The sequence below is a fragment of the Platichthys flesus genome, chromosome 12 (assembly GCF_949316205.1).
Source record: "Platichthys flesus chromosome 12, fPlaFle2.1, whole genome shotgun sequence".
In the NCBI taxonomy this organism is placed as follows: domain Eukaryota; kingdom Metazoa; phylum Chordata; class Actinopteri; order Pleuronectiformes; family Pleuronectidae; genus Platichthys; species Platichthys flesus.
In genome coordinates this window covers 12,316,440-12,344,018 of record NC_084956.1, presented here as the reverse complement: position 1 = coordinate 12,344,018, position 27,579 = coordinate 12,316,440, and the positions used below count along the sequence as shown (strand labels likewise).

The 27,579-nt window shown below is 42.2% G+C and overlaps 1 protein-coding gene across 1 annotated transcript in view; it reads left to right on the top strand.

The window, feature by feature from the left end:
* The window catches only part of dst (dystonin), a 96,258-nt gene extending 69,667 nt beyond the window's left edge, over window positions 1-26,591 (top strand). Inside the window, exons 53-95 of the mRNA XM_062400469.1 lie at window positions 762-923; window positions 1,128-1,298; window positions 1,598-1,764; window positions 2,647-2,806; window positions 3,018-3,344; window positions 3,510-3,594; window positions 4,486-4,727; window positions 4,838-5,044; window positions 5,172-5,291; window positions 5,395-5,502; window positions 5,583-5,801; window positions 5,890-6,093; window positions 6,340-6,571; window positions 6,816-7,042; window positions 7,142-7,264; window positions 7,353-7,454; window positions 8,090-8,191; window positions 8,534-8,707; window positions 9,227-9,382; window positions 9,699-9,896; window positions 10,426-10,554; window positions 11,132-11,302; window positions 12,641-12,796; window positions 13,180-13,386; window positions 13,661-13,780; window positions 14,450-14,619; window positions 14,731-14,890; window positions 15,618-15,812; window positions 15,891-16,019; window positions 16,206-16,349; window positions 17,067-17,255; window positions 17,375-17,504; window positions 17,692-17,855; window positions 17,957-18,119; window positions 18,199-18,353; window positions 18,444-18,518; window positions 18,721-18,738; window positions 20,945-21,062; window positions 21,755-21,868; window positions 23,230-23,420; window positions 23,631-23,741; window positions 24,254-24,380; window positions 25,508-26,591. Coding sequence (XP_062256453.1) covers window positions 762-923; window positions 1,128-1,298; window positions 1,598-1,764; window positions 2,647-2,806; window positions 3,018-3,344; window positions 3,510-3,594; window positions 4,486-4,727; window positions 4,838-5,044; window positions 5,172-5,291; window positions 5,395-5,502; window positions 5,583-5,801; window positions 5,890-6,093; window positions 6,340-6,571; window positions 6,816-7,042; window positions 7,142-7,264; window positions 7,353-7,454; window positions 8,090-8,191; window positions 8,534-8,707; window positions 9,227-9,382; window positions 9,699-9,896; window positions 10,426-10,554; window positions 11,132-11,302; window positions 12,641-12,796; window positions 13,180-13,386; window positions 13,661-13,780; window positions 14,450-14,619; window positions 14,731-14,890; window positions 15,618-15,812; window positions 15,891-16,019; window positions 16,206-16,349; window positions 17,067-17,255; window positions 17,375-17,504; window positions 17,692-17,855; window positions 17,957-18,119; window positions 18,199-18,353; window positions 18,444-18,518; window positions 18,721-18,738; window positions 20,945-21,062; window positions 21,755-21,868; window positions 23,230-23,420; window positions 23,631-23,741; window positions 24,254-24,380; window positions 25,508-25,761 — 6,876 coding nt within the window. The 3' untranslated portion in view covers window positions 25,762-26,591. The remainder of the gene's footprint in view (window positions 1-761; window positions 924-1,127; window positions 1,299-1,597; window positions 1,765-2,646; window positions 2,807-3,017; window positions 3,345-3,509; window positions 3,595-4,485; window positions 4,728-4,837; window positions 5,045-5,171; window positions 5,292-5,394; window positions 5,503-5,582; window positions 5,802-5,889; window positions 6,094-6,339; window positions 6,572-6,815; window positions 7,043-7,141; window positions 7,265-7,352; window positions 7,455-8,089; window positions 8,192-8,533; window positions 8,708-9,226; window positions 9,383-9,698; window positions 9,897-10,425; window positions 10,555-11,131; window positions 11,303-12,640; window positions 12,797-13,179; window positions 13,387-13,660; window positions 13,781-14,449; window positions 14,620-14,730; window positions 14,891-15,617; window positions 15,813-15,890; window positions 16,020-16,205; window positions 16,350-17,066; window positions 17,256-17,374; window positions 17,505-17,691; window positions 17,856-17,956; window positions 18,120-18,198; window positions 18,354-18,443; window positions 18,519-18,720; window positions 18,739-20,944; window positions 21,063-21,754; window positions 21,869-23,229; window positions 23,421-23,630; window positions 23,742-24,253; window positions 24,381-25,507) is intronic.
* The last annotated feature ends 988 nt before the right edge of the window (window positions 26,592-27,579 follow it).

Here is a 27,579-nt window from a genome sequence, read left to right as displayed (position 1 = left end):
CACTTGATGATACACCTTTATAAAAGAGTTTTTCTCTGGCTGTATATCTGATTACATGGGTGAATTGGGTTTTACTCACCAGTTCAGCCCGGGAGCATTTTGGTGTGATTGTGCACAGCTGTAACTATAAACGGTGCCCTGCCCTTTTAGAAGCTGCTGACTGGTTAGAGAGTTGTTTATGTCAGCTGAATTTGAACACTAAACCTGATGTTTTGGTAATTGTGTTTCAGGAAGTGGGAGAACACCTTGGCATTATGTCCATCCCTTTTTTTTTATCAGGACTACAACTAAGGATTAATTTCATCAGAAAATAGATGATTGTTTTTCAATCGTGTCTTTGAAATGTCAGGAATTATTGAAACAAAGTTTCAGAACCTAAGTGGATTTCTTCATATATATTGTTTATCTGACCAAAAGCCAAAGAAAGGCAGCTAATCCTGTCATTGAGAGTGTTTTTTTAATAATTTTGCTTGAAAACAGACTAAAAAGATGAATTGATCATTGTAAAGCTCAACATGACAAAAAATAATTTCAGATTACAAAGTAATTAAACAGAGCAGCATTTAAATTAATATCTGAATAAATGATATATTTAATTTGGTCCGGAATCTGAAAGGTCCATTAAAACTAGTAATTTGTCAGTCAAATCATTGGTCTTGGAACAAGTGGAATAATCTGTTTAATGAACCTCCAAATAGGATTGATAGCCTTTTAATTTGAGTACATAAAATGTTTACTCTGATTGATCCATTTGATTACAGGCTTTCCAGAAAGGGGACATTGATCCGTTGCAGACGCAGCTTCAAGACATTAACTCCCTCGGCCAGGGCCTGATCCAAACCGCCGCCAAGGGCACCAGCACAAAGAAGCTGGAGGATGACCTGGAGGGTGTCAACACAAAGTGGAACACTTTGAATAAAAAGGTAATTCATCATACTGTCTATTACCAGTTTGACTGGCTGATATTTGCCCAGTGTCATTAGTGAAAATACAAAGAGACTTTGGCAGTAAAAAGACTCAATGGTTCTTACTGTTTGCTAAAGTACAATCCTTTGATGGGTTTTTGTGGAGCTGTTTCAACTTGGCCTCAAAACAGGTGTCATCTATATTTACCATGTGGTCTGCAGATTGCTGAACGTTCAGCCCAACTGCACGAAGCCCTACTGCATTGTGGGAGGTTCCAGGATGCTCTGGAGTCCCTGCTCAGCTGGTTGACTGACACAGAGGAGCTTGTGGCCAATCAGAAACCTCCATCGGCAGAGTTCAAAGTGGTCAAGGCACAGATTCAAGAACAGAAAGTAAGCTGGAATCATTTTGGACAAACACATGAGCTCCCAGAAACACTGAACACGTCGGCAGTTCTATTCTAATCTTTCCGTTTCTACTCTTATGTATCCTTGAAACATTATGACTTTGCCATTCATCTTATTTAATTGACATCCATTGTTAAACAAGAGTGTGGAGCACAAAGCTTTTACTTTAATGCACACTTAATTTGAGCCTGTTAGATTTACTGTTTTTCACCACTAAGCACCGCTGGTGGTCAGAACATGCTAAAGGCGCCCTATAACTCTCCTCCTTTGTTTGCCTTTGACAGCTCCTACAGAGACTGCTGGATGACCGAAAACCGACAGTGGAGCTCATAAAGAAAGAGGGAGGGAAGTTCGCAGAACAGGCCGAGTCTGTGGATAAGGAGAAGGTTGCAAAAGAGATGGAATGCCTCGGGCAGAGGTGGGACGCTCTGCTCAAGAAGGCTGAGAACAGGTCTGTAAACACATGTAATACAACACGCTTTGTGTTGTGGCCTCAATGAAATTTCACTGTAAATATTTATACATTAACAATGCCAGACTAAATTGACCTTGACTTTCCTCACACTAAAGTTAAAAGGAACAGTATGACATTTTAGTAAAGGCACCTTTTTTTTATTGTGCCAGGAATTAGATGAGGCAATTAAAGGTCCAGTGAGATTTAGGTGAAAGGGATCTATTGGCAGAAATTGAATATAAAATTATACTAGTGATGTGTTCACTAGTGTGTGATTGTCTAAATAATATAAATTGTTGCAACTTCACCAATATATGTCACTAAATTCTACACACTGAACCTTTAATACAACCCTCCTGTTTGTACAGTAAATATGACGTTTCAGCTTATAGCCAGTTAGCTAAGCTAATCACACATACGACTTGAACAAACATTTGAGAAAAAATTATTTTACAGGTATTTTGACTTTTTAGTTTGGTCCATGTGTCATCCACTAACATGGAGGAGGCAGGATTGATGGCCTATTATGTGATCAGCCACTAGGAGGCGATCAAAATTCGTTGGCTTCACTTTTGGGGAGCTCACATGTCGTCCATCTTTCTGTACTAGTCTATGGTTTGGTCAGAGCAAGACCTGCTGCTTCTTCCTTTTGTGCTATGCTAAGCTAAACTGCTAGCTGCAGCATCAAGTTTGCCCTCAAGAGTGGTATCAATCTTTTAATCAGGCATGTTATTGTCAAATCATGACAAAAGACTAATTCAGGCATCATTTAACTTTATTTATATAAAAAAATGTATATTTATGAATAGGTTTTGTGGAAAGTTTCCATCAGAAGCACTTGTTTCCTTGTCAGCTGCTGATGATTTCATTGTGTGTCAGGCACAAACACCTGGAGAGCATCTTAGTGGTCACTCAGCAGTTCCATGAGACACTGGAGCCGCTGAGCGAGTGGCTGGCCGCCACAGAGAAACACCTGAGCAACTCCGAGCCAGTCGGCACCGAGACAGCTAAGCTGGAAGATCAGATTTCTCAGCACAAGGTAATATACATGATCACACATCATCATCGTCATCATCATCATCATGTGTCTGGTTCATTTAGCTTGTTACCTTTAAGTTTGTGCTTTTCATTTCGCCACTCTGTTTCATTTTTCATTAAATTTCAGTTTTATATTTCTGTTTTATGTGTTTGTGTGTTTTCTGTTTGTTTCATTTTCCTTTGGTGTGTGTCCCCCATCCCTGTGGGGTCAGGCCTTAGAGGAGGAGATTATGAGTCACAGTAAAGACCTGTTTCAGGCCGTCAGTCTGGGCCAGATGCTCAAAAATGTGAGCTCGGTGGACGATAAGGCGTTTGTCCAGTCTAAGCTGGACGCCACACAGGCCACTTACATTGAGCTCCAGGAGCGGTGCAGGAGGAAAGCCGAGATGCTGCAGCAGGCTCTGGCAAACGCCCAGCTGTTCGGCGAAGACGAAGTGGCCCTCATGAACTGGCTCAGCGAGGCCCATGCGAGGCTGAGCGAAGTGTCCGTGGAGGACTACAAAATAGAGGTTCTTGAAAAGCAGCTGGCAGAACAACGGGTACACACTCCTCCCCAGGCCAAGCATTATGCTGTCTTTTTATTTAAGTTGCATCAGTCAATCATTTTTCAGTTGATGTCATTTTCGTGTCATATATTATTTAAACTTTAAAGTGTTTCATGTCACTATTAATATATTTCTAAGTTTGGTTTTCTTTTTATGTAGGCACTGCAAAGTGATATTGAGTTGAGGAAGGAGAATGTTGACCAAGCCGTCTCTAACGGGATGGAGCTACTGAAGCAAACAACAGGTAAGAGGGACTTCATGAGTTTCCTATCGGTTAATACACCTCAAAGGCCCTTTTCACACCTATGGTTCTGGTATTAACATCAATCCTGAGAGACCAATCACAAGTGGACAGCTTTGAGATTTTCTCTTCACACTTGGCATTAAGATGCGTCCAGAGTGTGTCTTCTGTGATTGGATCTCACTGCTCTGCTCTGTATGCAAATTATCATATACGTCAATTGTTTTCGTAAAGACCAAATTATGTTGTTTTTACACAGATATGTTTCACAATGTGTATGTGTTGGTGCGTGTGGCTGTGTGAGAGAAGGAGATAAATAGAGTGAAAGACAGCGAACCTAGTCAGGAAAGACTGAATGAATGAAGCTATAAAGAAATATTTTACCAATTTAGAAAAGTATCAATTATTATGTGGTGGCCACAAATAAATCAACGTATGGACATTAAGAGAAGTAAAATATGTTCAAAGTCGAGCGCTCAGGGACTGAGTAGGCGGCCCTTCATATGTGGCACAGGACACATCAATGTTCACACAGCAGTTCAAAAAAGTATCCCCATGCGTTCCAGACCACGTCCAAATGTGGTTTGAGAGATATGATCTCAGGACGTATTGAAGACATGTGGGTGCGTTCACACCTGTTCTTTGTGCAGACAACTTCAGGAGGGATGTTCATTGCAGGTCTGAGTAGGGTCATACGGTTTCTCACCTTATTCAGGAGGCAGCACAACAACAGCAAAGTATTTTTTTAAATGAGAAAATCTATTTTCTTTGCCACCTTTTGTATCAAACCTTATTGCTGAGTAAAACTAGTGCTGTGCTTCTGCATACTCCAGCAGACATAGAAACTCCTTTAATTAATGTTTTATAATGTATTCTTTTACTTTCTATTCCTAGGTGACGAGGTGGTTGTTATTCAAGGCAAATTGGATGGTATAAAATCTAAATATGCTGAGATCAACTCTATGAGTGACAACGTTTTGAAGACACTGGAGCGAGTTTCCGGTCTCTCCTCGAAGCTGCACCACAATCATGAGGACCTGAACTCCTGGCTCGAGAAAGCAGAGGCCGAGATCAGTGCTTTCGCTGATCAGGAGCCGGTGGGAGAACAGCTCACTCATGCACAAAGCAGGCAAAAGGTACACGTTTCCACATTAATATGAAATACCCCTAATACACAGTGAATCCTTAAATATGCTCATCTCTGTGGCTGTAATTCTCAAACAGTTTTCTGTTTTTTTCTCTCAAGGCCTTGCTGAAGGAGGCCAAAGAGCAGAAAGCCGTGATGGACAAGCTGAACGAGTTGAGTGGTTCCCTCCTGGATCTGATTCCGTGGCACGCCCGCGAGAGTCTGGACAAGCTGATCACTGAAGATAATGAGCGGTATCAAGCCGTGCGTGACACCGTCAGCCAGCAGGTTGACCACATCAACGCTGACATCCTCAAGTCGGAGCAGGTAAACCAAACATTCATAAACACCTTGTTTCTCAAATGGCTTTCTCTCTTTTTCATTTATTATCTTCTACTTTTCAGTGCTACTTTCTTAATAGAAATGTTTCATCTCTTTTTTTGTCTGTTCCCAGTTCGAACAAGCTGCAGATGCTGAACTCTCCTGGCTGACTGACGCTGAGAGGAAGCTGCTGTCGATGGGTGAGATCAGGCTGGAGCAAGATCAAAACACAGCTCAGCTCCAAGCACAGAAGGTGAGTCCGTCAATCATAGTGTGTGTCTGTGTGTGTGTGGATAGACACAGGCCTCCGTCTCTTTAATGCGCATCCAACCAAACTCACTCTACCGGTTTTCCAGATTTTCTCCATGGACATCATGAGGCACAAAGATGCTGTGGATGAGATTGTGAAAACAGAAAAGGCCATCATGAACAGCAAAAACCCAGAGGAGAAAGAAATCTTGAAGGTGAGAAGGAATTATTTTGAAGCCAAAGCCGCCAATTGCTCATTACTTATATGAACATAAATTATCTGCTGGGCTTGCAGGCGAAGACCCAGACTCTCCTGGAGAAGTACGGAGCGGTGAGTCAGCTGAACTCGGACCGCTGTCTGCAGCTGGAGAGAGCCCAGTCTCTGGCCAGTCAGTTCTGGGAGACCTATGAGGAGATGTGGCCGTGGCTCCAGGAAACCCTGAGCACCTTCAGCCAGCTGCCCCCGCCCTCCATCGAGTACGAATCACTCAGGCAGCAGCAAGAGGAGCTCAGGGTAACAAGCCGACCCAGTTGATGATCAGTGAGACACTTCAATGCAAATGATGGAAAAACCTAAACTGATTATGTTGTTTCCTCTGCAGCAAATGAGAGAGCTGATCGCAGAGCACAAGCCTCACATTGACAAGATGAATAAGACCGGGCCCCAGTTACTTGAGCTCAGCCCAGTGGAGGGAGTGCCCATCAGAGAGAAATACACAGCTACTGACCAACTGTACACCAAACTGAAGGCTGATGTTAAACAGAGAGCTGCCACTCTGGATGAGGCCACCTCAAAATCCACCCAAGTGAGGAGAACCTGTTAAATCAGATATATTGCATAATTATATAATAAATTATTATATTGTAATATATATGACAATGTTTCTTTTAGTCATGTTATCAATTGACTATCCAGCTAAAAATATCAGATATAATGAAATGTTTTTGCTGTTTTTGAAAATAGAGAACAAGCTATAACTGTATTATTATAACAGTAACAATACTAGTGATAATAATGTTGTATAACATTTCCTCTCCTCTTTCTCCACCAGTTCCATGATAAAATCGACCCCATGCTGGAATCCCTGGAGCGGATCGCTGAGCGCTTGCGTCAGCCTCCCTCCATCTCGGTGGAGGTGGAAAAGATCAGGGAGCAGATCACGGAAAACAAGGCCGTCTATGTGGACTTGGAGAAACTGCAGCCTAATTACGAAATGCTGCGACAGCGAGGCGAGGAGATGATCGCACGGTCTCTAGGGACAGACAAGGACATATCTGCTAAAGGTACGGTATATACCATACGCCTTTTCCTTATTTTAGTAGGGGTTTGACTTATACAGAGCAGCATGATAATTAAGGAAATAAGAAATAATAAACACAATAACTAGACAAAACTTAGATTCCTCAGTACGCCAAAACAAATAAAACTTGACCATATATGTTTCCCTCTGAACCTGTTCATGTGAACGTGTGTTTGATTTATTTTGTGTAAACACTTTATTATCACGTGTTTTATGTTTACCACCAGCTGTACAAGACAAACTGGACCAGATGGTGTTCCTGTGGAACGACGTGCAGGCGCTGCTGGAGGAGCGCGAGGGGAAGCTGCTGGACGTGATGGACCTGGCCGACAAGTTCTGGTGCGACCACTGCGCTCTCATCGTCACCATCAAAGACTGCCAGGACCTGCTGAGGGAGCTGGAGGAGCCGGGGGTCGATCCGTCAGTCGTCAAACAGCAGCAGGAGTTTGTGGAGGTGCGCAGGTTTCCCAAAGTCAAACCGCTGAATCTACCAGTTGGTAATTAAGAGTGAGGGAGGAGGCGTTTGTTGTTAAATCTGCTTTTGATTCAACAGGGATTCAAGGAGGAGATTGACGGGCTGCAGGAGGAGCTCGATGTGGTTCGAAACCAGGGGGCAGAGCTCATGACTGCCTGTGGCGAGCCTGATAAACCTATCATAAAGAAAAGTGTTGATGAGGTAATCGATTTAAAACCATCTTGTCTCTGCAGAGATGTCTCTTTTCCTGCATGTGGCTCGTGGTGTGACACTTGTGTTGTTATTCCAGGTGAATTTGGCGTGGGAGAATCTAGAAAAAACCTGGAAGGAGAGAGGAGAGAGACTGGAGGAGGCCATGCAGGCTGCGGTGCAGTTTCAAGACGGCCTGCAGGTACTTTGATCCCTGAGTGGAGAAATTTATAAGGCAATGAAATAAACCGCTTAATGGAGTTTTGGGTTGATTTGGTGAACTCTTCCAATAAGGGGCAGACTTTGTAAAGCCGCTATGCTTTTTTTCTTTCTTTTACTTTTTAATCGTTAAACCAGTAGGTACTCATTTGTAGACACATACAGTATTTATGAGTCTGCTGGTTTTTAAGGTTTTAACATGAAACCACAACTTGCTGTGCTTTTTTATTACAGCTGATAAAAACAACATTTTATGGGGGACCTATTCATTTTGAAAGCATAATATAAACTTCAGTACTTTTCTATCCCTTGGCGCTTTTGTATACAGTCTATGTTCGGCTCCCACTTTCACTCATGTCAAGTTATTTTAAGATCTTTAAATGTGGAGGAAGAAATCCTCGACACAGCTGCTTACATTTTACTGAAACTGTAAAGATCATAACCACACACTTGTTAAGATGATTGTGTTCATATTAATTTTGATCGCGTTTGTTTGCCGTACATTTCAGGCAGTATAGATCCATTCATTGCATAACATGAAACTGTGTGGAAACATGACTCCTGGTGCTCTGAGCTTTGTTTTCTCTCAGTAACAATGCTTTCCCACCTTCGTCTCAGGGAATGTTTGACTGGGTGGACATTCTGGAGAGCAAACTGGATTCAATGTCACCCGTGGGCACAGACCTGGAAACTGTCAAGCAGCAGATCGTAGAGCTCAAGGTACGATCTCGTGATTTCTCTGTTATACAGATTCTTGAAATATTAGAATTCCACTCAGGATTAATCATTTTAATCTTTAGATTTACTGCAGATTTCCCTGTTACAGAACTCTGTCATACACCAGCTGTGTTTAGATTGAGTGCTTCATTTATAACAGGCCTTAGATAACCTGCCTGGTAACATTGCAAAATGCTCAGTAAATATTATCTCATAAAGTCCCATTTGCTTTGATGTACAGTCATATGAATGTTGTGCTGAAAAGGCAAAGCTGCTCTTGTGTGTATGACTTTGTACTTGTGTTGACTGTTTGGGTGTAACACTTCATTCTGCTGGTTTGTTCAGGAGTACAAGGGCGAGGCGTACCAGCTGCAGATCGAGGTGGAGCGCCTCAGCCACCAGGCGGGGCTCCTGCTGAAGAAGGTGACGGAGGACGCCGATCTCTGCGCCATCCAGGAGCCGATGTCCGAGCTCAAGATGCTCTGTGTCAACCTGGACGAGAAGATCATCAGCCGACAGGTCAGTCAAGGGAAACATGAAGACTCAGCAAAGACGTTTAAAAAGAAAATGAAATCTAAGTCACAGATAGTACCCTTTTAAACTCTTCACTTTATTTATATGCTATTTAATCACAACAAGAACGGCACTCAGAAGAGCACATACTTTTGCAAAGTCCCAACTTCTTTTCAATCAAGCTGGACGAAATTATACAGTTCTGCCAGATTTGTTTTTTATCAAGATGAATTATTCAAATCAGTGAACATCAAAAACACTCGATGTTAAAGGGCTCTGATCTGGATCCACACAAAACTTAAATGGGTTCTTCCCTGAGTTCCATGGTAATTTCTTATTTAAAACATGACCTCCTTGGCGGTGGCAATGAGTCTGGTTTAATTTAAATAATGTGCCTCTACAGTTTCATGCAAATTTGCAGCCAGACTCAACAGTGGCCCAAAAGACCATGGTGTGTGCTGTTTTGCATGTCAAGTGCTTTTGCCCGCTTCAACATAGAATCTGTTTAATCTGTCATTAATCCAGCACAAACTGGAGGGAGGCCTCTTGGCACTGGGCCAGTTCCAGCATGCACTGGACGAGCTGCTGGCGTGGATGAGCCACACCGAGGAGCTGCTGGACGAGCAGAGGAAGGCCGGAGGAGACCCCAAAGCCATCGAGATCGAACTCGCCAAACACCACGTACGACAAAACCACCTCCTCACCTCGTGTTTTTTTTTTAAAGGGCAGTTTCAGTTAACAACCAGGGGATAAGCAAAGCATCAGGAGTAAATGTGTGCTCGCCACACTTGACTGTACGTTTCATTTAATCCATGGAAATCTAAGAAAAAGGCTTTTACTAAATACTTTATTCCAACATGATCTTTTACTCAAATGTAAGAACTGATCCAGATAAATCTGTTTTTAACATATTTGCGACAGAAACACGCAGATTTAATTTCGTCCTCAGATCTATCCCGCCAACATCTCTCACTTTCTGGCTGCTTGCTCTCCACAGGTTCTCCAGATTGACATGTTGGCTCACAAATCGACAGTCGAGGCGGTGAACAAAGCCGGTAACGATCTGGTGGAGTCCACCGCAGGCGAGGAGGCCTCTGGTCTGCAGTCTAAACTGGAGAACCTGAACCAGAGGTGGAAAGCCATCCAGGAGAAGACGAAGCAGAGGAAGCAGCAGCTGGAGAGCGCTTTGCTTCAGGTATGAAGAATTTAATAAGCCCAGACTTCATTTGTCATTGTTTTATTGTTTAATAAGCTGTGGTTGATTCCTTTCTCCCAGGGGAAACAGGAGTCATAGGGCTTTTTAGAGCAGTATTCCTATCTCTCCTCCGCCTCCTCCTCATTCCTGCTTGCATCCTGCGGAGTTTCTATTCACAACTTTGACATTTAGAGAGCTGCTGGGATGTGAGGGAGGACACGAGGAGCAGAATTATCCACTGTTTTTTTTATAGATTGAGATGTTTATAAGTAATAAGTGCCAAAAATTCAGTTTAACTGACAACTTCAGTTCAATTCTTAGTTTTAACAGTGAATTAAAAAAGTTTAATTATTTTTGTAATGTTTATTAACATTCACTGTTTTCCTTCTTCTGCTAAATACCACAGGTTTGATGGCTAAATGAATCTGAGGAATCAATAACTCAGACATCCGTCTCTCTGGGCCGTGGGTTCCCAACAATGACTGTGTGTGACACCTTTTGTCCTGACTCAGGTTGTATTGTGTTGTAGGCCCAAGGTTTCCATGGTGAGATAGAAGATATGCAGCAATGGCTGAAAGACACAGAACGTCAGCTGTTGGCATCAAAGGCTGTGGGAGGCTTACCAGACACGGCCCGGGAGCAGCTTAACGCCCATCTGGTATGTGTTTAAACAATATGAAAGGCCGCATGCAGATGGCGGGGCTTGTGAGAGACGACCGTGTCTTTTCTGTGTTTTTATCCCGAGTGTGAAAATTCAATGACACTGCAAAATAGACTACATGCAGCTCCCCCGGCGGAAGGTTACAAAAAAGCTTTTTAAAAGTGTTTCTAATTGATTCAGGCCTGTCTGACTATAATTCATTTAATAATCTTTCCCCTCTTTGTTTTCCTTTCGCTCTAAACTGAAGACATTTTTCCAAAAGAAGCACCAGCGTTGGTATTTTTATGGAACCAAAAGACAGAGGGACTACTTAAATGCAATCACTTTAATCAAATTAGTAACTTTATACTGTTTCAATGTTTGTGGGAACATGCCTCGGGGAGTCTCTGTGAGCCTCACGTTGTTCATTCCTTCACCTTTTTTGGACTGGATTTGAACAAAACGGGGGCAAATTCATCACACGCACTTTGAACGCTGTAAAGCCCGAAAGTAAAAGCCAGAGCTGTAATTTAGTCTGTTTGGCGAAAGCGTCACTCACTCGCTCCGTGTCATTGTTTGGGGTCTTTTCTTGCAGGAGTTGTGTTCTGCCTTGGAGGCGAAGGAGGAGCTGTATGAGGAGCTGCAGAACAAGGGTCAGCAGCTGCTCACGCTGGCGCCCGAGGGTCCCGACAGCAACACCGAGCAGGACCTCGCCAACCTGAAGGGGAAGTGGGAGGCGGTGCAGGGGAAGGTCGCTGAGAGAAAGGTATGGAGGCACGACTCGAGATCCAGGCCCCAGTGAGGGATCGCTGACACGCACTTGAGCCATGACTGTGTAGCTGAAAGCCTCTAATCCCCGTGCTGGTAATGAGCGGTGTAAAGATGGAGCGTTGGCATGGACACACACACAGGATGTGGTCACGCTGTAGATCACAGCTGTCTGACAGTGGGTGGGACAACTGCTCTTGTCTCATATGTTGACAAGTGCTTACAATAAATAGTGGAGCTCAGAATATGTGAGCCAAAGTAAAGGCTAATCTTTCAGCGTGTTGTTCTTCTTGACCTCTTATTTATATTTGACACTGATTGGAACAATATTTTCTCATTTTTTTTGCTACAATAAATAAACATCAACATAATCTCCCCCCTTGACCGCTCTCGCTCCACATATGGAGCTCCCCGTTGTGGTTGCCTGAAGCTTTGGCTGTAACACTTCGCTTTTGCTTCCTATTTACCTTGGTCCTGTTCCCGGGAATGTCAATTCTGCTAAAGCTTGGAGCTGCGCGGAGTTGCAGCTGCTGGCCAATCTCTGTCTGCAGCAACGTGACACTTCTGCTGTGCAGCGAGTCGAGCGCACACTCACACACGGAGCATTCGGATAATAAATTACCTAAACCAGTGATTCCATTTTTAGCAAGACTCTCAACATGACCCTGCAATATGTGAGGGAGAAGCATTAGTAATGTCATTAATATGCCGTTTACTGTCATGGGATGAGCCTGTGCCCGCGGCCCCGGCTGCTGCAAACGGATGTTTTTCAGGAGTGGACGTTTCTCTCATTGGATTAAAAGCTCATCACTCCATTTCTGTTTCAGCCTCTCTAGAGATGTTGGCTTCCTCTGACGCGTAATTGTTTATTTTTAACCTTTTTCATCAAATGTTGTAGCAACCAGTCGGTTTGTTTTCAGTGTTGTGAGAAAAATCCGAGAGAGCATATACCTCTGCCAAGGCCCAACAATCCCCTTATTAAACCACATTTAAATTCACGTGAGTCAAAGTTTTATTTAGATCTGCTTCAAATTGTAAACACTTATATCCCCTAAACATGTCCGATCTTTCTCATTAATATCTATTAACTTCTCAGATAAATCGACAAAAATGTCACAAATTGCAATGTTAAAGAAAGTTTAACAAATGTTCCTGGATCCGCCCCCTGATCTGGATCTGGAATTATTGTTTGACCCGCACTGTGTCCTTGTGGAAATCCATCTAGTAGATTTTGTGTAATCCTGCTGACTAACAGACATACAAACACGGATAAAACCATAACCAACGTGGGTGTTTAGAGAGGAACTACGTTGACCCTGATGCTATGTGTCTTCAGGTTAAACTGGAGGAGGCCTTGACTCTGGCCACCGAGTTCCACAACTCTCTGCAGGACTTCATCAACTGGCTGACCCAAGCGGAGCAGACACTCAACACGGTTTCCCCCGCCTCCCTCATCCTGGACACCATCATGTTTCAGATTGATGAGCATAAGGTAATGGTTGCACAGGGAGGAGGATCGATGACGCAAAATGAAATGCTGATGATTTATTTTTTTATGTTTGCACATGATTTGTTTATCTAACAATTGGAAAAAGGCAGGTGTTCAGATGCCAAGTGGAAACAGTTGCATCCAACCTTGGTTTTATGGAGCTGCTACGATGATTTGTAATTTATTTAGTCAGTAAAAAGTTATAAATATTATATATCACATATCAAACAGGGTTTTATGTTTACTAATTCATTCTGCTTTGCCATCAAGCCAGCAAATGACCGCATCTGGATCACTAGGCCATTAATCATATGAATTAGAGGACCTCTGCTTTCAGTTTCAAATCTCCCTTCACACCTGACCCAAGCCTTTCTGTGTGTGTGCAGATTTTTGTGACAGAGGTGAACTCCCACAGAGAACACATCATCGACCTGGACAAGACAGGCACACATCTGAAGTACTTCAGCCAGAAACAAGACGTGGTCCTGATCAAGAACCTGCTGCTGAGCGTGCAGGGCCGCTGGGAGAAACTGGTGCAGAGGTCTGTGGAGCGCGGTCGGCTGCTGGACGACAGCAGGAAGAGGGCCAAGCAGGTACTGTTGTGTGCATATTTATTCTGGGGTTAGAGAAAGACATTGTTTCACTGCTCTCAGGACATTTGTGTTATCATTGGAAAGCTGTGGAAATATCATATTAAAGCAGTGTCATATTCTGTCTGCAGCTTACTACAGTGTTTTCATTAGCGTGGGGCCTCTTGTGTTCCTTGGGCCTGAAAATCTAATCATGGGAACATTAAACAGCGCTCCGCAATAAATCAAGTGAAATCATAGCTCTTTACACCGCGTTTGCTTCTTCATCCTCCGCTAGTTCCACGAAACTTGGAATAAACTGATGGAGTGGTTGGACGAATCGGAGAAGACTCTGGACTCCGAGGTGGAAATTGCCAACGATCCGGACAAAATCAAGACGCAGCTGACGCAGCACAAGGTGACGGAGCATCGCCTCAGCACAGTTTACTGGAGAAGGAATGAGAGTTTAAATAGACATGGACTATTTGACAGCATCTCCATCTTAGTTTCATTCTATTAACAGAAACAACTTTGGCATGAAAACCACGTTTTACAAGCCAGAATAAAGAGTCGGCTGTTTAATGAAGCATATATAAGTTACATATAACAGTAAAATATTTTTTTATAGAAATTACAGTATCTAGAGAATGCATTAGTGTGCATTTGTGTTACTTACCATGATAGTCTCTGTTGTTTTCTCTGTGCTGGTATGTAGGGAGATTGTGCTAATCCTGTCGTAATCCGTAGGGAAGGCCCAAATGTATTAGGGGTGACCTTGCTTTTGGATACTTTTAATCTCTGTGGAGCAGTGGCTGTTGAGTGTTGACCCCCTTTTTGTTTCCCTTATAGAACACTGCCTTCTTAATCACTAAACACACACACACACACACATACACACCGGCACACACAGAGAGATTAGGATGATATCTGACATGCCGACAGTCGTAAGAAGAAAATCCCTTAAGAAGGTTTACTGTAACCATGCACATTAAGTGAACATAACTATTGTCAGCTTGCATTTTTCTACATACAGTAAAATTACATGGGATATGCTGACATTTTTTTTTTGTGTGTGTTTTTCACACAGGACTTCCAGAAAGCCCTGGGCAGCAAACACTCTGTGTGTGACACCACCACCCGCACAGGACGGGCCCTGAAGGACAAGACCTCTCTTCAGGATGATAACCAGAAGCTGGACGACATGCTCTGTGAACTGAGGGACAAATGGGACACAGTCTGCGGCAAGTCTATTGAAAGGTACTGATGGATTTCTTGCAGTATTTTAGCCCACCAACTTCCAGTCAGGACTATTTGGAGTATTTCTAAATAACTCCTTGTTCACTGTGGATGATTTGTTCTCTCCTGCAGACAGAACAAGCTGGAGGAGGCCCTGCTGTTCTCTGGCCAGTTTAAAGACGCTCTCCAGGCTCTCATCGACTGGTTGTACAGAGTGGAACCTCAGCTGGCTGAGGACCAGCCCGTACACGGAGACATAGACCTGGTTCTCAACCTCATAGATAACCACAAGGTAGAAGATAACACCACAGACAGAACGTCCCACTTCTGCTTGTCGATTACTATTCTTTTACTGGTCATTGATGCTGTAACACTGCCTTTTAAACCACATTTGAATCAGACAACAAAAGTGATAGCATTGTGTTTCCTTTCTATTGAGAGTGACTGTTGTTTAAAGTTTTCTGTCCAGAATCAGAATCAGAATTCTTTTTATTGCCATGTATATTTGCACATACAGGAAATTGCCTTGGTGGGGTTGGTGCACTGTACAGACAACAATATCAAAACAACAATAAAAAAACAACAACAATATATACAGTAAGAGAGTAATGGGCACGTGCGGTTCTAAGGTGCAGAGATTGGTGATAGTGCCAATAATATATAGTTATAAATTATGTGCGCGGGGGGGGGGGGGGGGGGGTCAGCAGAGTCAGTGTGATGCAGGGGGCTTGTTTGTGAGCCCCACTGCCAGCAAGGATGTCCAGGAAATCAGTGCTATTTTGATTTCTTATTACAAGTGTAATTATTAATAAGAACTAGACTGATACTCAGAGGAGTGCATACCGCTGCCAAACCCAAACAGTCCCCTTTAATTAAATCAAGCCGGATTGAATTGCACACACTCAAAGCTTTTTGAAGAAAGTAACAAAAGAAATCCTGGATCATTTCAAAATCATTTCAGTTTGTTGTGCGTGGCCTAATGTTGCCTGACTGGTTCCGTTACTGGTTGTCCACTGCAGGTTTTCCAGAAAGAGCTGGGGAAGAGGACAGTGAGCGTCCAGGCCCTCAAACGTTCAGCCAGGGACCTGGTCGAGAGCAGCCACGATGACTCGTCCTGGGTCAAAGTGCAGATGCAGGAGCTGAGCATCCGCTGGGAGACAGTGTGCAACCTCTCGGTGTCCAAACAAGTCCGGCTGGAGCAGTCCCTGTGTCAGGTACTGCCGAGCCCCTGCAGCTGTAAAACAGGATGTGGAATCAATGAGTCTGACATGATCTGTGTTTCCTTTCTGCAGGCTGAGGAGTTTCATTCAACTGTTCACATCCTGCTGGAGTGGCTCGCTGAAGCAGAGCAGAGTTTGCGTTTCCATGGCAGCCTGCCTGATGATGAGGAGGCTCTGCGGGTTCTTATCGAACAACACAAGGTAAGAAATGCCAATACTTGAAGCCAATTTACATATATACTTATATGTTTTTTATCTTGAGCAAAACTTTAATTTTATATTTCTCTAAACAATCCAAAATCAAAAGAAAACCTTTTTAGAAACGTGTCTTTTTAATTGTCACAAACTGATTCCAAAGCTCATTTCTGTCCTTTTTCAATTTTTAAGGAGTTCATGAAGAAACAGGAGGAAAAGCGAGTGGCTCTGAACAAAGCAACCAGTATGGGGGAGGCCATTCTGACCATCTGCCACCCAGACTCCATCACAACCATCAAACACTGGAACACCATCATTAAAGCCCGGTTTGAAGAGGTCAGTTCACAGCTGCGTGTCCGCACACATGCCTTTCTGCACGGTCACAGCCACAGGTATCACAAAGCACAATTATACCATTTGCTACACCAATGAAGACTCACTTCCCTTGTTGCTCAAATCACTAAATATGGAAGATTGTTATACTCTCCTTATTGTGCTGATTTGGATTTGATAGTAAGTTACACAAAAACAGTTACTTTTAAAGGTTCAGTGTGTAGAATTTAGTGACATCTAGTGGTGAAGTTGCATGTTGCAGCTGAATTACCCTCACCTTACTCTCCCCTTACCAACATGAAAGAGAACCTGTGGGAGCTAGCTGTCCTAAAAACTCAAAAGTTGTTTAGTTTGTCAAGTCTGGGCTCCGTAGAGAGGACCCGCTCCTGATGTAAATATAAAGTCACTAAATATAAAGGGGCCAATTCTAAGGTAAAGAAAACAACAATTTGGAAAATGTTAGTGATTACACACTAGTAAAACAATACTTAAATTAATTATATTCAATTTCTGCCGATAGATCCCCTTCGTCCAGATCTTACACACCGGACTTTTAAAATAGATTTTTCTTACAGCATCTAAATACCAAGGGTGCTGAGTGCAGTTAAGCAGACACTGACATAATTTCTGAGGTTTAACATAAACTTTTTGCCGTGTGCATTGACGGTGTGGATATTTCTTTGTGTCGTTATTGTAACGTGTGTAATGTCGCGGTTCCAGGTGCAGGCGTGGGCTCGGCAGCACCAGCAGCGACTGGCCACGGCCCTCACCGAGATGCAAACCACTCAGGAGCTGCTGGAGAACCTGCTGACCTGGCTGCAGTGGGCTGAGACCAACCTCAACGACAAGGACAAGGAGCTTCTGCCGCAGGAGCTCGAAGAGGTCAAAGGCCTCATTGCAGAACATCAGGTAAAATCTTTAGCAGTAAAAATCCATTCAAACCAGTTTATGGAACCTGGCGTTCTATAATTAAAATAGCTGACAATACCCTCAGAGTTCATGAGGACAACTGTGTGTTTTTCCTGCAGGCATTCATGGAGGAAATGACCAGGAAGCAACCAGATGTTGACAAAATCACCAAGACACACAAAAGGAAGGCTGCTGTGGAGACCCAGATCCAGTCTCATATCCCTGTGCTGGAGAAAGGAAGACCTGGAAGTATGAATCCCACTAACAACCCCTCATAGAGCACAACCTGGGCCATCTGGCCGAGTGTTGAGTCACTGCACTGACACAACATCCTCTCGTTCTCCCAGCACCTGGCATGATGTCATTACAAATCTCTGCCCTCTGGTTCCATGGTGAGGTCACGCTCCTCATGAATGTGTTTGTCTTTCACCTGCAGGAAAACGTTCTCCCACACAAGCCATGTATGCGTCAGCGACACAAGCTCCCATCGAAACCAAGAACCCCCAGGTCAACCTGCTGGTCACTAAGTGGCAGCACGTTTGGCTGCTGGCTCTGGACAGACGGAGGAAACTCAATGACGCGTTGGACAGACTGGAGGAGGTAATCCAACACTCAGTTCTGCTCTCAGGTGTATCCCATAACAGATCTGTGCACCTCTGGTCGTTCGTGTCACCATATCATATTTACATCTTTCCTTGCAGTTGAAGGAATTTGCCAACTTTGACTTTGATGTGTGGCGGAAGCGCTACATGCGCTGGATGAACCATAAAAAGTCTCGCGTCATGGACTTCTTCCGCCGCATCGACAAAGATCAGGACGGCAAAGTGACGAGGCAGGAGTTCATAGAGGGCATCCTCTCCTCCAGTAAGGGTCCAACACGAAAAGTCACAACTGAACAGCCAGAAAAATGCTCATTTTGAAACACTTAACGTCTCTTCAACAGAATTCCCCACCAGTCGCCTGGAGATGAGCGCCGTGGCAGACATTTTTGACAGGGACGGCGACGGCTACATTGATTACTATGAGTTCGTGGCGGCGCTTCATCCCAACAAAGAAGCTTACAAACCACTAACAGATGCAGACAAAATTGAAGATGAGGTAACATGAACTCTCGTAACATGAACTCTGGTAGATCAAATTCTCAGGTTTTTAGAATCATGGCTCAATGAAATGTTTAAACATTTGCAGGTTACACGGCAAGTGGCAAAATGCAAATGTCCAAAACGATTCCAAGTGGAGCAGATCGGTGCCAACAAATACCGGGTAAGCTGATTATTTTTAGCTGTTGAGCTTACATCATTCATTTTTTAAAGCAAATACACACTTTTTCATGATTATGAAATGTTTTAAAACTGAACTTATTTCATTGGAGCTTCTTTGTGAAGGTAAGCGTAAAATACAGTGAAGAATGTGTCAACAAAACACTTACTTATTTTATATTTTTTATTGTTTTTCCCATCTCCAGTTCTACCTTGGAAACCAGGTACATATGAACTTCCTCTTCTGCTCCTATCTGTCTGCTCGGTGCCTTATCAAGATTTACGCTTTTCTTCATTTACCATTTTTACTCTCCAAGTAACTCTGCCTAGATTCCTGGCTGATGTTGAACAGATTGGAACTCAGAAGTAGAAATCAAAAAATTGCCTAAGATGTATAATCTGTCCAATAATTTATGGTGTAATAGTTGATCATTTAATTTGATTTTTAAAGACTAAAGGCACAGGCGTGTTTTAACTTCTATCTAATTATGACATTAGTATGGCGGAAAAATGGTGAAGTAAATGTTCAAATATAAATGTTTATATCTGCTTTTGAGTTTCATTTGCGTGCTACTATCATTTCAGTCTATGTTTTTTTATTGGTCCACGGGCATATATACATCTGCTGGGCATTTTGAACAATAATGCTTTCTGTGTGCTTGCCTCTGGTGCTGCAGTATCATGGGAATGAATTAGCACAACATTGGCTGACACACTCTTATTTGCATCTGACTCAGTTTATACATTTATCTGATTTTATATTTAATAGTATAGAGTACTACTGAGTTTATATTATGTGTCTTGACAGATTGCATGTTACAATGTAAAGTTCATGATATGGGTCCATGTGCCTCATGCTTTGTGAAGCTTGATGTCATTGAGAGGGGGATAAGGGCATTGGTGTTGCTTTGTTGACTAGTTTGTGTTAATGTGTCACACCACACTGAATTGAAATCATTCTCTTGACAGTTTGGTCTGGTTCACTGCTTACATGACTCCTTAATCGGCGATGAGACAATAGCAAACAGGGAAAATCAAAATCTTACCCCCCACCTGAACGTTGCAGTTTTGGAAAGCTGTATCCTGGTAAATGGTTATTCTTCAGATATTTCTTGTCCCCCCCCCCCCCCCCCCCCCGCTCCAAATCATCATCACCTTTATTGTATCTGATCACTTAAATCACCAGTGGCATTAAATCATTACAGTTATCATACAAGTGCAAGATACTTATCACTATGAGAGATACCATAATGCAATAGGTCTTCAGTGAAGGATCATCAGTGTTTGGTCATGTCTGCTTGTCACCGTGGTGGATTAGACGGAAGGGATTTGAACCATATACCTCATGTTGTGTCATCAGAGCTGGAGCTGCATCGGTCGTGCTTCCGAATCGTATTTGTAGAAAAGTGCAACAACGCAGTGCTGGATTGCAGGAGTTTGCTGTCTGTGCGTTTGATCATGACGTGAAACTTTACGTTTTTTGGGCCGAAAGCATGTGGCTGTGTAATTGTGTGGATTTGTGTGTGTTTGTGTGTTTGTGCTGATGCTCGCGGTCACATCCAACTGGCTGATTCTGCCTTGCAACACCTCCCTCAGCTTGAACCATGCTCATCCATAACATGCTCATCATTGTTGTTGTCTGGTGTCTGTTAAAAAATGAAGGTAGGTTATTGTACACTAGTGCCTCCTGGTGGTAGAATAATGTGCCTTCAGTTAATGTTTTTTTTTCACAGCTTAACCTGCATTAATGGCAGAACACTGAAACCAAACACTGATTCCAAAAATAAAAATAAGCAAGACATACACAAATAAAAACATTGTATATAAATCAATTAAATCCTTATCAGGATTTACTTTGATTATACATATGCCAATGTTTGCTAATAGCATTGACATAAATCATTGAGGCTTGACGTTAAAGGATTCTACAAATGTTCGGTATGAGAAGATTAAATCATTCAATTTAGCATAAAATCATTTAGTATTAATGAACTCATATCAGGTCAGAAATTTCGAATTGATCAATTTGAATACCACACAGTGCACCAGCACACACTGATAGAAGAAACCAGTTGGATTGACCTTTGTGTAATTTGTGTCTTTGAGAATGAAAACTTAAAATTATTGTGCGGTGGTAAAATACTGTTTGTGTAAACCTGTGCAACATGGAAAGGAAATCACAAGTGAACAGAAAACCTCTTTGATGGATTAAAACATTTTGCACACTAATGAAATATTATTGGTAAAAGCTGTTAAATTCCACGCAACATGATTATAAACTAAATCACTGAAATCAGTGTGATTCCACGCACCACTCTGGTTTCCAGTGTTGCACAGCTCGTAGCCTGCAGTGAGAGAGTTCCCATCCCAGCTCAGTGTTTTCACATGTCCCCTCTCTGTTTTTCTTCACCCCCCCATCCCCCGACGCAGTTCGGAGATTCTCAGCAGCTTCGCCTGGTGCGCATTCTACGCAGCACTGTGATGGTGCGGGTTGGCGGCGGCTGGATGGCCCTGGACGAGTTCCTGGTGAAGAACGACCCCTGTCGAGGTGAGTTCAAAGGTTAACCACAGGAAGTCACAAGGAGGCGCTGCCTGAAAACACAGAGAAATGTACTGCCTTCGCAGAACTCTACCTCTGTGTTAATGTGTGTTGTCTTTGTTAGTGCTCTGTAATGTTTGGCCTTTAATAGAAAATACATTGACGGTTTATTACAGTTTGATTCATTAATTATTTTTAGCATCTCAGCTTTACAAAGCTGAGATCTCTATCCTCCTATATTATTATTATGATTATTATCATTATTGATATTTTAGGAGGATCTTTTTGTAATAAAAAATCTTTGAAATTATTTTTATTATTTTATCATTTTTCAGATTATTACTTTAAATTAGCTTATCATAATAAAGTCAATAGTACTTTCTCAGTGTCAAGAAATGCTTGGAGTCTATCTCTTTTTAAATATATGTACAATTTACCACTGACTTTCTTTCCTTTCTCTTTTTCTTGTTGTTCAGTAAATGTAATATTACAGTACCCTGTTTGGTTGTTTACTTTTTAAAGAAAAAAAAAAAATTGAGTTTTTGAATTGAGTTAACAGTTAAACTCTTAACTACATTATGTTTACTGTACCTACAACAAAACCTCTGTGTTTGTTTCTTCTATCTTCTGTATTAATTATCAATTTCCTTTTTCCCCCTGCGTAACCTTCCTCCTGCTGAACATGAAATCATTTCTTCTAGTTCATCACCACGGGAGCAAAATGTTGCGCTCAGAGTCAAACTCCTCGATTACTCAGTCTCCTATAGGTTGGCAAATCTCCCACTTTTTCTCCCTGCTCCATGAACCCACCAGTGGTATGTGTGTCTGCACATCCGAGCGTGTGCTGCTTGTGTTGGTCCTGGTGTGCACTAGCGTAGCTGTGTGCGAGCGCTCGCCGTGAATGAATGTCACTCTCATACCGAGAACCAGCTCCACTCACGACCCCACCACCAACCGTCACTCATCTCCAGATGGTTGTCATGCATGCAGTTGTTTGTGTGCATCACAACACCGGTTATCACTTTGTCTAAGGGGCTTTATTGTTCGTTCTCTTTTGCAGTTTTCAGGTTTGCTTGACAATCAGACAAACACAACTTTTGTAAACAATAGAGATGCTGACCTACAAGGGTTTAACATCGGCTTGAACACTGAAGGGTTTGAGGTCTCTCCCAATTTCAGCAAAATTCAGTAAATCAACATGTTCTCTCACAGCTCATTTTCTTATATTCAGCATAATGGTTTCGTCATTGAGGTGGATTTGGATTATATGCACAGTTACAACCCCCTGAGACTAAGCCCTCGTTTACCTGATGATATAATCTATCAAAATAAAACGACCTAGCATCTCGTCTCCGTACAACACACAGTGAATGGTATTATTTGCAGTGTTTACTTTGTTTGCTTTGAACACAACTTGTACAAAGTCGGTTTGGTTTCTTCTTTGTAGTTTATGTAGCTTTGTTTTAGAATTCTTCTGATTTGGGCAGTTGCGGTTGTGAGAGTGTATCGAGAAATTTTGATAAATTTGCATTTCTTTCTGCTGCCCGATCAGCAGACAAAGACAAAGCCTTTTGCTGGTTAAGAAACTAAATAGTTTATTCCACTACTGTTGCAGAGGTAGCCTGGCTTCTGTTCGGCAGTATGGATGAGATGTGAAACTGCATGAGTCATGTGTTTTCATTGTGTTTGAATCCAAACTTTTTATTTACATTCTGTTTAAATATTCAGTTTTATTTAAAAGCTGACTGTCACATCATTTTAACACTTTATTTAACAGGATCTGTTTTTTCCTAATGATTTCCCAAAAATGTATTCAGTCTGTCCCTGAAAATGATGTGGAGGTACTTAAATAGAGAGACAATGAAATGTGACAGCAAACAAGCAGCCTATTCAACAGTTACAAAAAAAAAATCTGAATAGTAAATTAATAATGAAGTAACATTTGCTTGGGTTTTAATGGAGCACCTCTTTCCAGGAAACTTCTATTTTTCCATAATCTGACCCATAAGTCATTTTTACTTTAAGGAAACTTACAAAGAAACTTCTGGGAAATTATCAGGAACCTAAAAGTGGAAAATAAAGTGTTAAATCACCTTATCATCATCACAAAAGTACTAATAAACATAATGATATTTGTATGTATGCAACACGGCTCATCTTGAGTGTGCTTTTGCAGCTAAGGGCAGGACCAACCTGGAGCTGCGAGAGAAGTTCATCCTCCCAGAAGGCACCACCCAGGTAATGGCCAGCTTCCGCTACCGGGGCCGGAGATCTCGGCCGTCGTCCAGAGGAGCTTCTCCCAACAGATCCACCTCCAGTCAGAGCTGTCCGGTCCCATCACACACCGTGGTGACCAGCACGCCCAAGGTGAGAGGTGTTACTGTGTCCCACTGTACGCTGATCATCACCCTGCTATGATTTGGCTCATTCATCTGCCTTAGTTCACTTTGTTTTGTGTTATTCAATCACTTTTTCTGTGCATTTATTTTTCTGTGTTTCTTCCATCTAGTTTTTCTTGTAGTTTTTAATTTTGTTCAATCCATATCTGTGGTTTTTTGATTTGCCATTGTTTCCCAGACTCCCCAACACATTACCCGCAATTATGATAAGCCCTGGCTCACAAACAGCAAACCCTCCACTCCTCTTAAATCATCAGACTCCTTTGAGAGCCAAGGTTCATCCTCAGAGGTATAGTCACATAAAAGACTGTGAGACCCAACTGAAATCGACTTTATATGTATTTATTTAATAACAACAACAATAAAAATATGTAACCCGAAATATTTCGCATTTTAAGATTTGGAAGAAAGAGATTAAGAGTTTTAGAAAAACCCACAACACATTGGACATAGAAAGTATGTCGATGGGATTTCAGTTGGGTCTATAAACTTCAATGTTTTTGATTCTTGATGGGCTGAATATTTATTTCTTGCCTGTCCAAAATATCTACATACTTTCAATGCTGCTACGTTTGAACAACTTCATATTAAATCTGTGCATGTGTTATTGTTTAGTGCTTTATTAATTCTACAGGGTTAACATATTTATATACTAACCGCTTCTTGAAAAAATCATTGCAGCATTTTGAAAGGATTCCTCACAAAATTTAAACTAACTCAATAATAATATGGTGTTTGTGGGTGCACAGTTCCCTGCAAAGTATTACCAGTTAAAGTAATTCAAGTTTTGTGTATTTTCAGGTTACACCAGTGCAAGGCAGCAAATTACGTCTGCCTGGGTACTTGTCAGGTAAAGGGTTCCAGTCCGGTGAAGAGGGAACCCTGATCAGCGCTGCTGTACTCAAAGCTCGTACACAGACATTAGGTGGTGAGTAAAGAGCAACTCCAGAAACTGTTTTTATTATATTCAGAGGGAAAAGTGCTTTTGTCTGTTGTGTGGAGCAAAGCTGCAGCTCATTCAAAGTGTTTGTATGGAAGATGATTGAAAGAAGAGACCCAATGGAGCTGCAAACATCCTTTTTAAATTTGAGTTAAGGAAATACAGACCAGTGTGAGCTTCAAAGCAAAATGTAAACATGCTGTTTTCTCCTTTTCCACGACGTCCCTCTTTATTCACCAAGGCGTTTCAGCTATCAAGCCTTCAACAGGGTTTTGTGTAATGATCTGGCAAGTTTCCTAAGTCAGTTTTTTACTGCAAGGATGTCAGGGATTTATCCCCACCCACTTGTACATTATATATATACAGCTTATCCTGTGAGGGTCGCATGGGGGCTGGAGCCAATTCACCAACACTGGGCAAGAAAATTGCCATAGAAATTGAATCATAATCATCATTAAAAAGCAATTTACAAAGTATTATTACTCTAACTTAACACAAAAGCTACAGATAATTGAATTTACCATGTACAAGACATAGTAACACTTCTACCATCTTTGCAGAATAAAATATAATTGTGAGAATAAAGCAAAAAATATTCTGTATTCAACTTAATCTTTCTAAAAGAAGCAGGTCGAACAGTGTCATCTTGACCTTTCTGCTTTTATGAATGAGTGCAAAAGTTATTGTAGGTTTAAAGATGCTTGTCGTCATGTTGAACTGTCACTGCTGTGGCACTGTAGAGTGGTTTCTATGAGCTCATTCAGGAGCAGTTCAAAGGACCTGAGGGACCACACATCGAACCACACCCCAACAATTAGTCAGCTTTTGGCTAATAGCTATTGGCACGATGCCTTGTTTTGGGGGGGTTCTCGACTATAGTGTTATTGCAGTCTCCTGTACGTAGTCAATCATAATATTTAAGAGGATTCTTACAAAATTGTCATTGCTGTGGACTTATTATCAGGCATTACTGGAGGCCCCTCACTCAGCTCGGGCCCAAGGCAATTGTCTACTCTGCCTACCGAGTTCCCAAATTCGTTGGCTCATTAATAGTATTTCGTACATTTTTTATTTAGTAGTTTTCTAATTTTCGTTCTTGATTTTGTGTTTTCCAGAAAGGAAAAATTCCAGCCGACCTGGAAGTAAAGCTGGGAGCAGAGGGAGCAGCCGCAGAGGCAGTGACGCCTCAGACTTCGACATCTCAGACATCCAGTCTGTGTGTTCAGATGTGTCTGAGACGGCCGGCGAGTCTACCAAAAGGACGCCGCGCTCAGCCTCCCGCCAACGAGGAGGAAAACCCTCCAAGATCCCCACTCCTCAAAGAAAATCCACTCCCACAAGCAAACTGGCCAAGGGATCCAAGCGATAGTCGGTGGCCTTGTAAACAAACTAAACCAGGAACTAGTTGCACTCTAGAAACAAAAGGAACACTGGACATATCTAACTTAAAAGACTGCAAATGTGTTGAGTGTTATTTAAATTGTTGCAAAGATGTAAAATATTCTGTTGAAACGCAATATGGTTTAATTTTATGTGAGAATGGAATGTCAATGGCCTTGTGTATTTGTTTTTAATGTATTTTATTTTCTGTGAAAAGAAATGTCAAATTGTTTTTATTGTATTTTATTTTATTGATAAAAGTAAACCTGTAGAGGTTTGATGATCACTAGAAAACCTGGGTATGACTACGTTGTACTGTTTCTAACATTTCTACACACTAATGAAGGACAACAGGCAGGATAGCGCTGAGAGTTACTGAATGTACTGTAATTTATGTATGCTGATCGGAGAAGATGGTGCATTGTGGTACCATGTGAGGCACTGCAATTATCTATTTAAGTGCTATGATATACTGCCAACATGCATTTAAAGGGCAATGCAATATACTACAATAAACCCCTGTAAGCACTGCAGAAACCTTTGAAAAACACTATTTAAAAAAAAAAGTAGCAGAAACCTCGTAATCATGAAGCTTTCCAGTCCTGTTTGATTGTCGGCCGCTGCACTCCCTGTTCTGTCCTATCCCATCGCAGCCTTGTGTGCATTGACCCAGACGAGGGGCGGCTCTGTGTAGACGTTGTCGTGAGCAGCCATGTCAATGTATGGTTAATTTCGGTAGAGCTGAAATTGTTACTGTAACATTACTTTGTAATAAACCTGCTTGCAGAAAGCCACCAGAGCCTGGTGTGACCCACAGAATCCTCTGCGCTTCGTTGGTTTTAACAGTGTTTGTCTGTCAATATCTCTTGGATGATCACTGTAGCGTAGATGGATCATTGCACCTCCACTTCCTCTCACTATCCAGGAATAAAGCCATGCATGCTGACATCTCGGACAGCTGGAGCCAGAGTCTGCACAGTAGCAATTAGGGGATGAGGTCCCTCTGATGCAGGGACTCGACCAATCGTGAGTCAGACACAGAGGTCAATCATTACGCCCAGTTTTAATAGCCTCAAATAACGAATGAAACCCAAACTTAACAAAAACAATCACTTTAACATACATCAGTGTGATAAGAATGGCCTGAGCTGACAGAAACCATCTTTGAGGAAAGATTATTTGACTTTTCTTTGGTCTTTGTAGAGGTGGGGTTTATAACCTATACTGCAGTCAGCCACCAGGGGGAGATGCAAAAGCTTTGGCTTCACTTTTCGGGAGCTGTCATGTCATCTGTCTTCATGTAGGGTCTAACAGCCGTGACATTAACAACCATTCGAGGTTTCTAGAGGATGAGTCCACTGACTTATCTTCCAGGGCAGAAAAATATTCACATCGTAGCTTGGCACAAAATTCTGTACATTCATGATTCCCAGAGGATGAAGCATATGATTCTTTAACGTTCTATTTTGCACCGTTTCTGCATCAGAATTTATTTGTTAATGTTAATGACCAACTAAAAACCTCACAACGTTCCTATCAGCCGCAGTTGTACCTTGTGTTTAGTGCTGATTAGCGATCGTTAGCAAGAGGATGGTACCACCATCACAGTAAACACCACAACGATAGGTTTGTTACTGTGAACAGGTTTGCATGTTGATGTTAGCAAAGAGCTGCTCTGGCTGTAAACTCGACTCTTTCCTTCAACTCGGTCTCTGTCCACAGCGTCTCTCTCTTTAGTTCTGTTCAAATCAAATGATTTAATGGACGGTAAAGGTCCCCACATTGCTTCACACAGAAAGTGGAACTG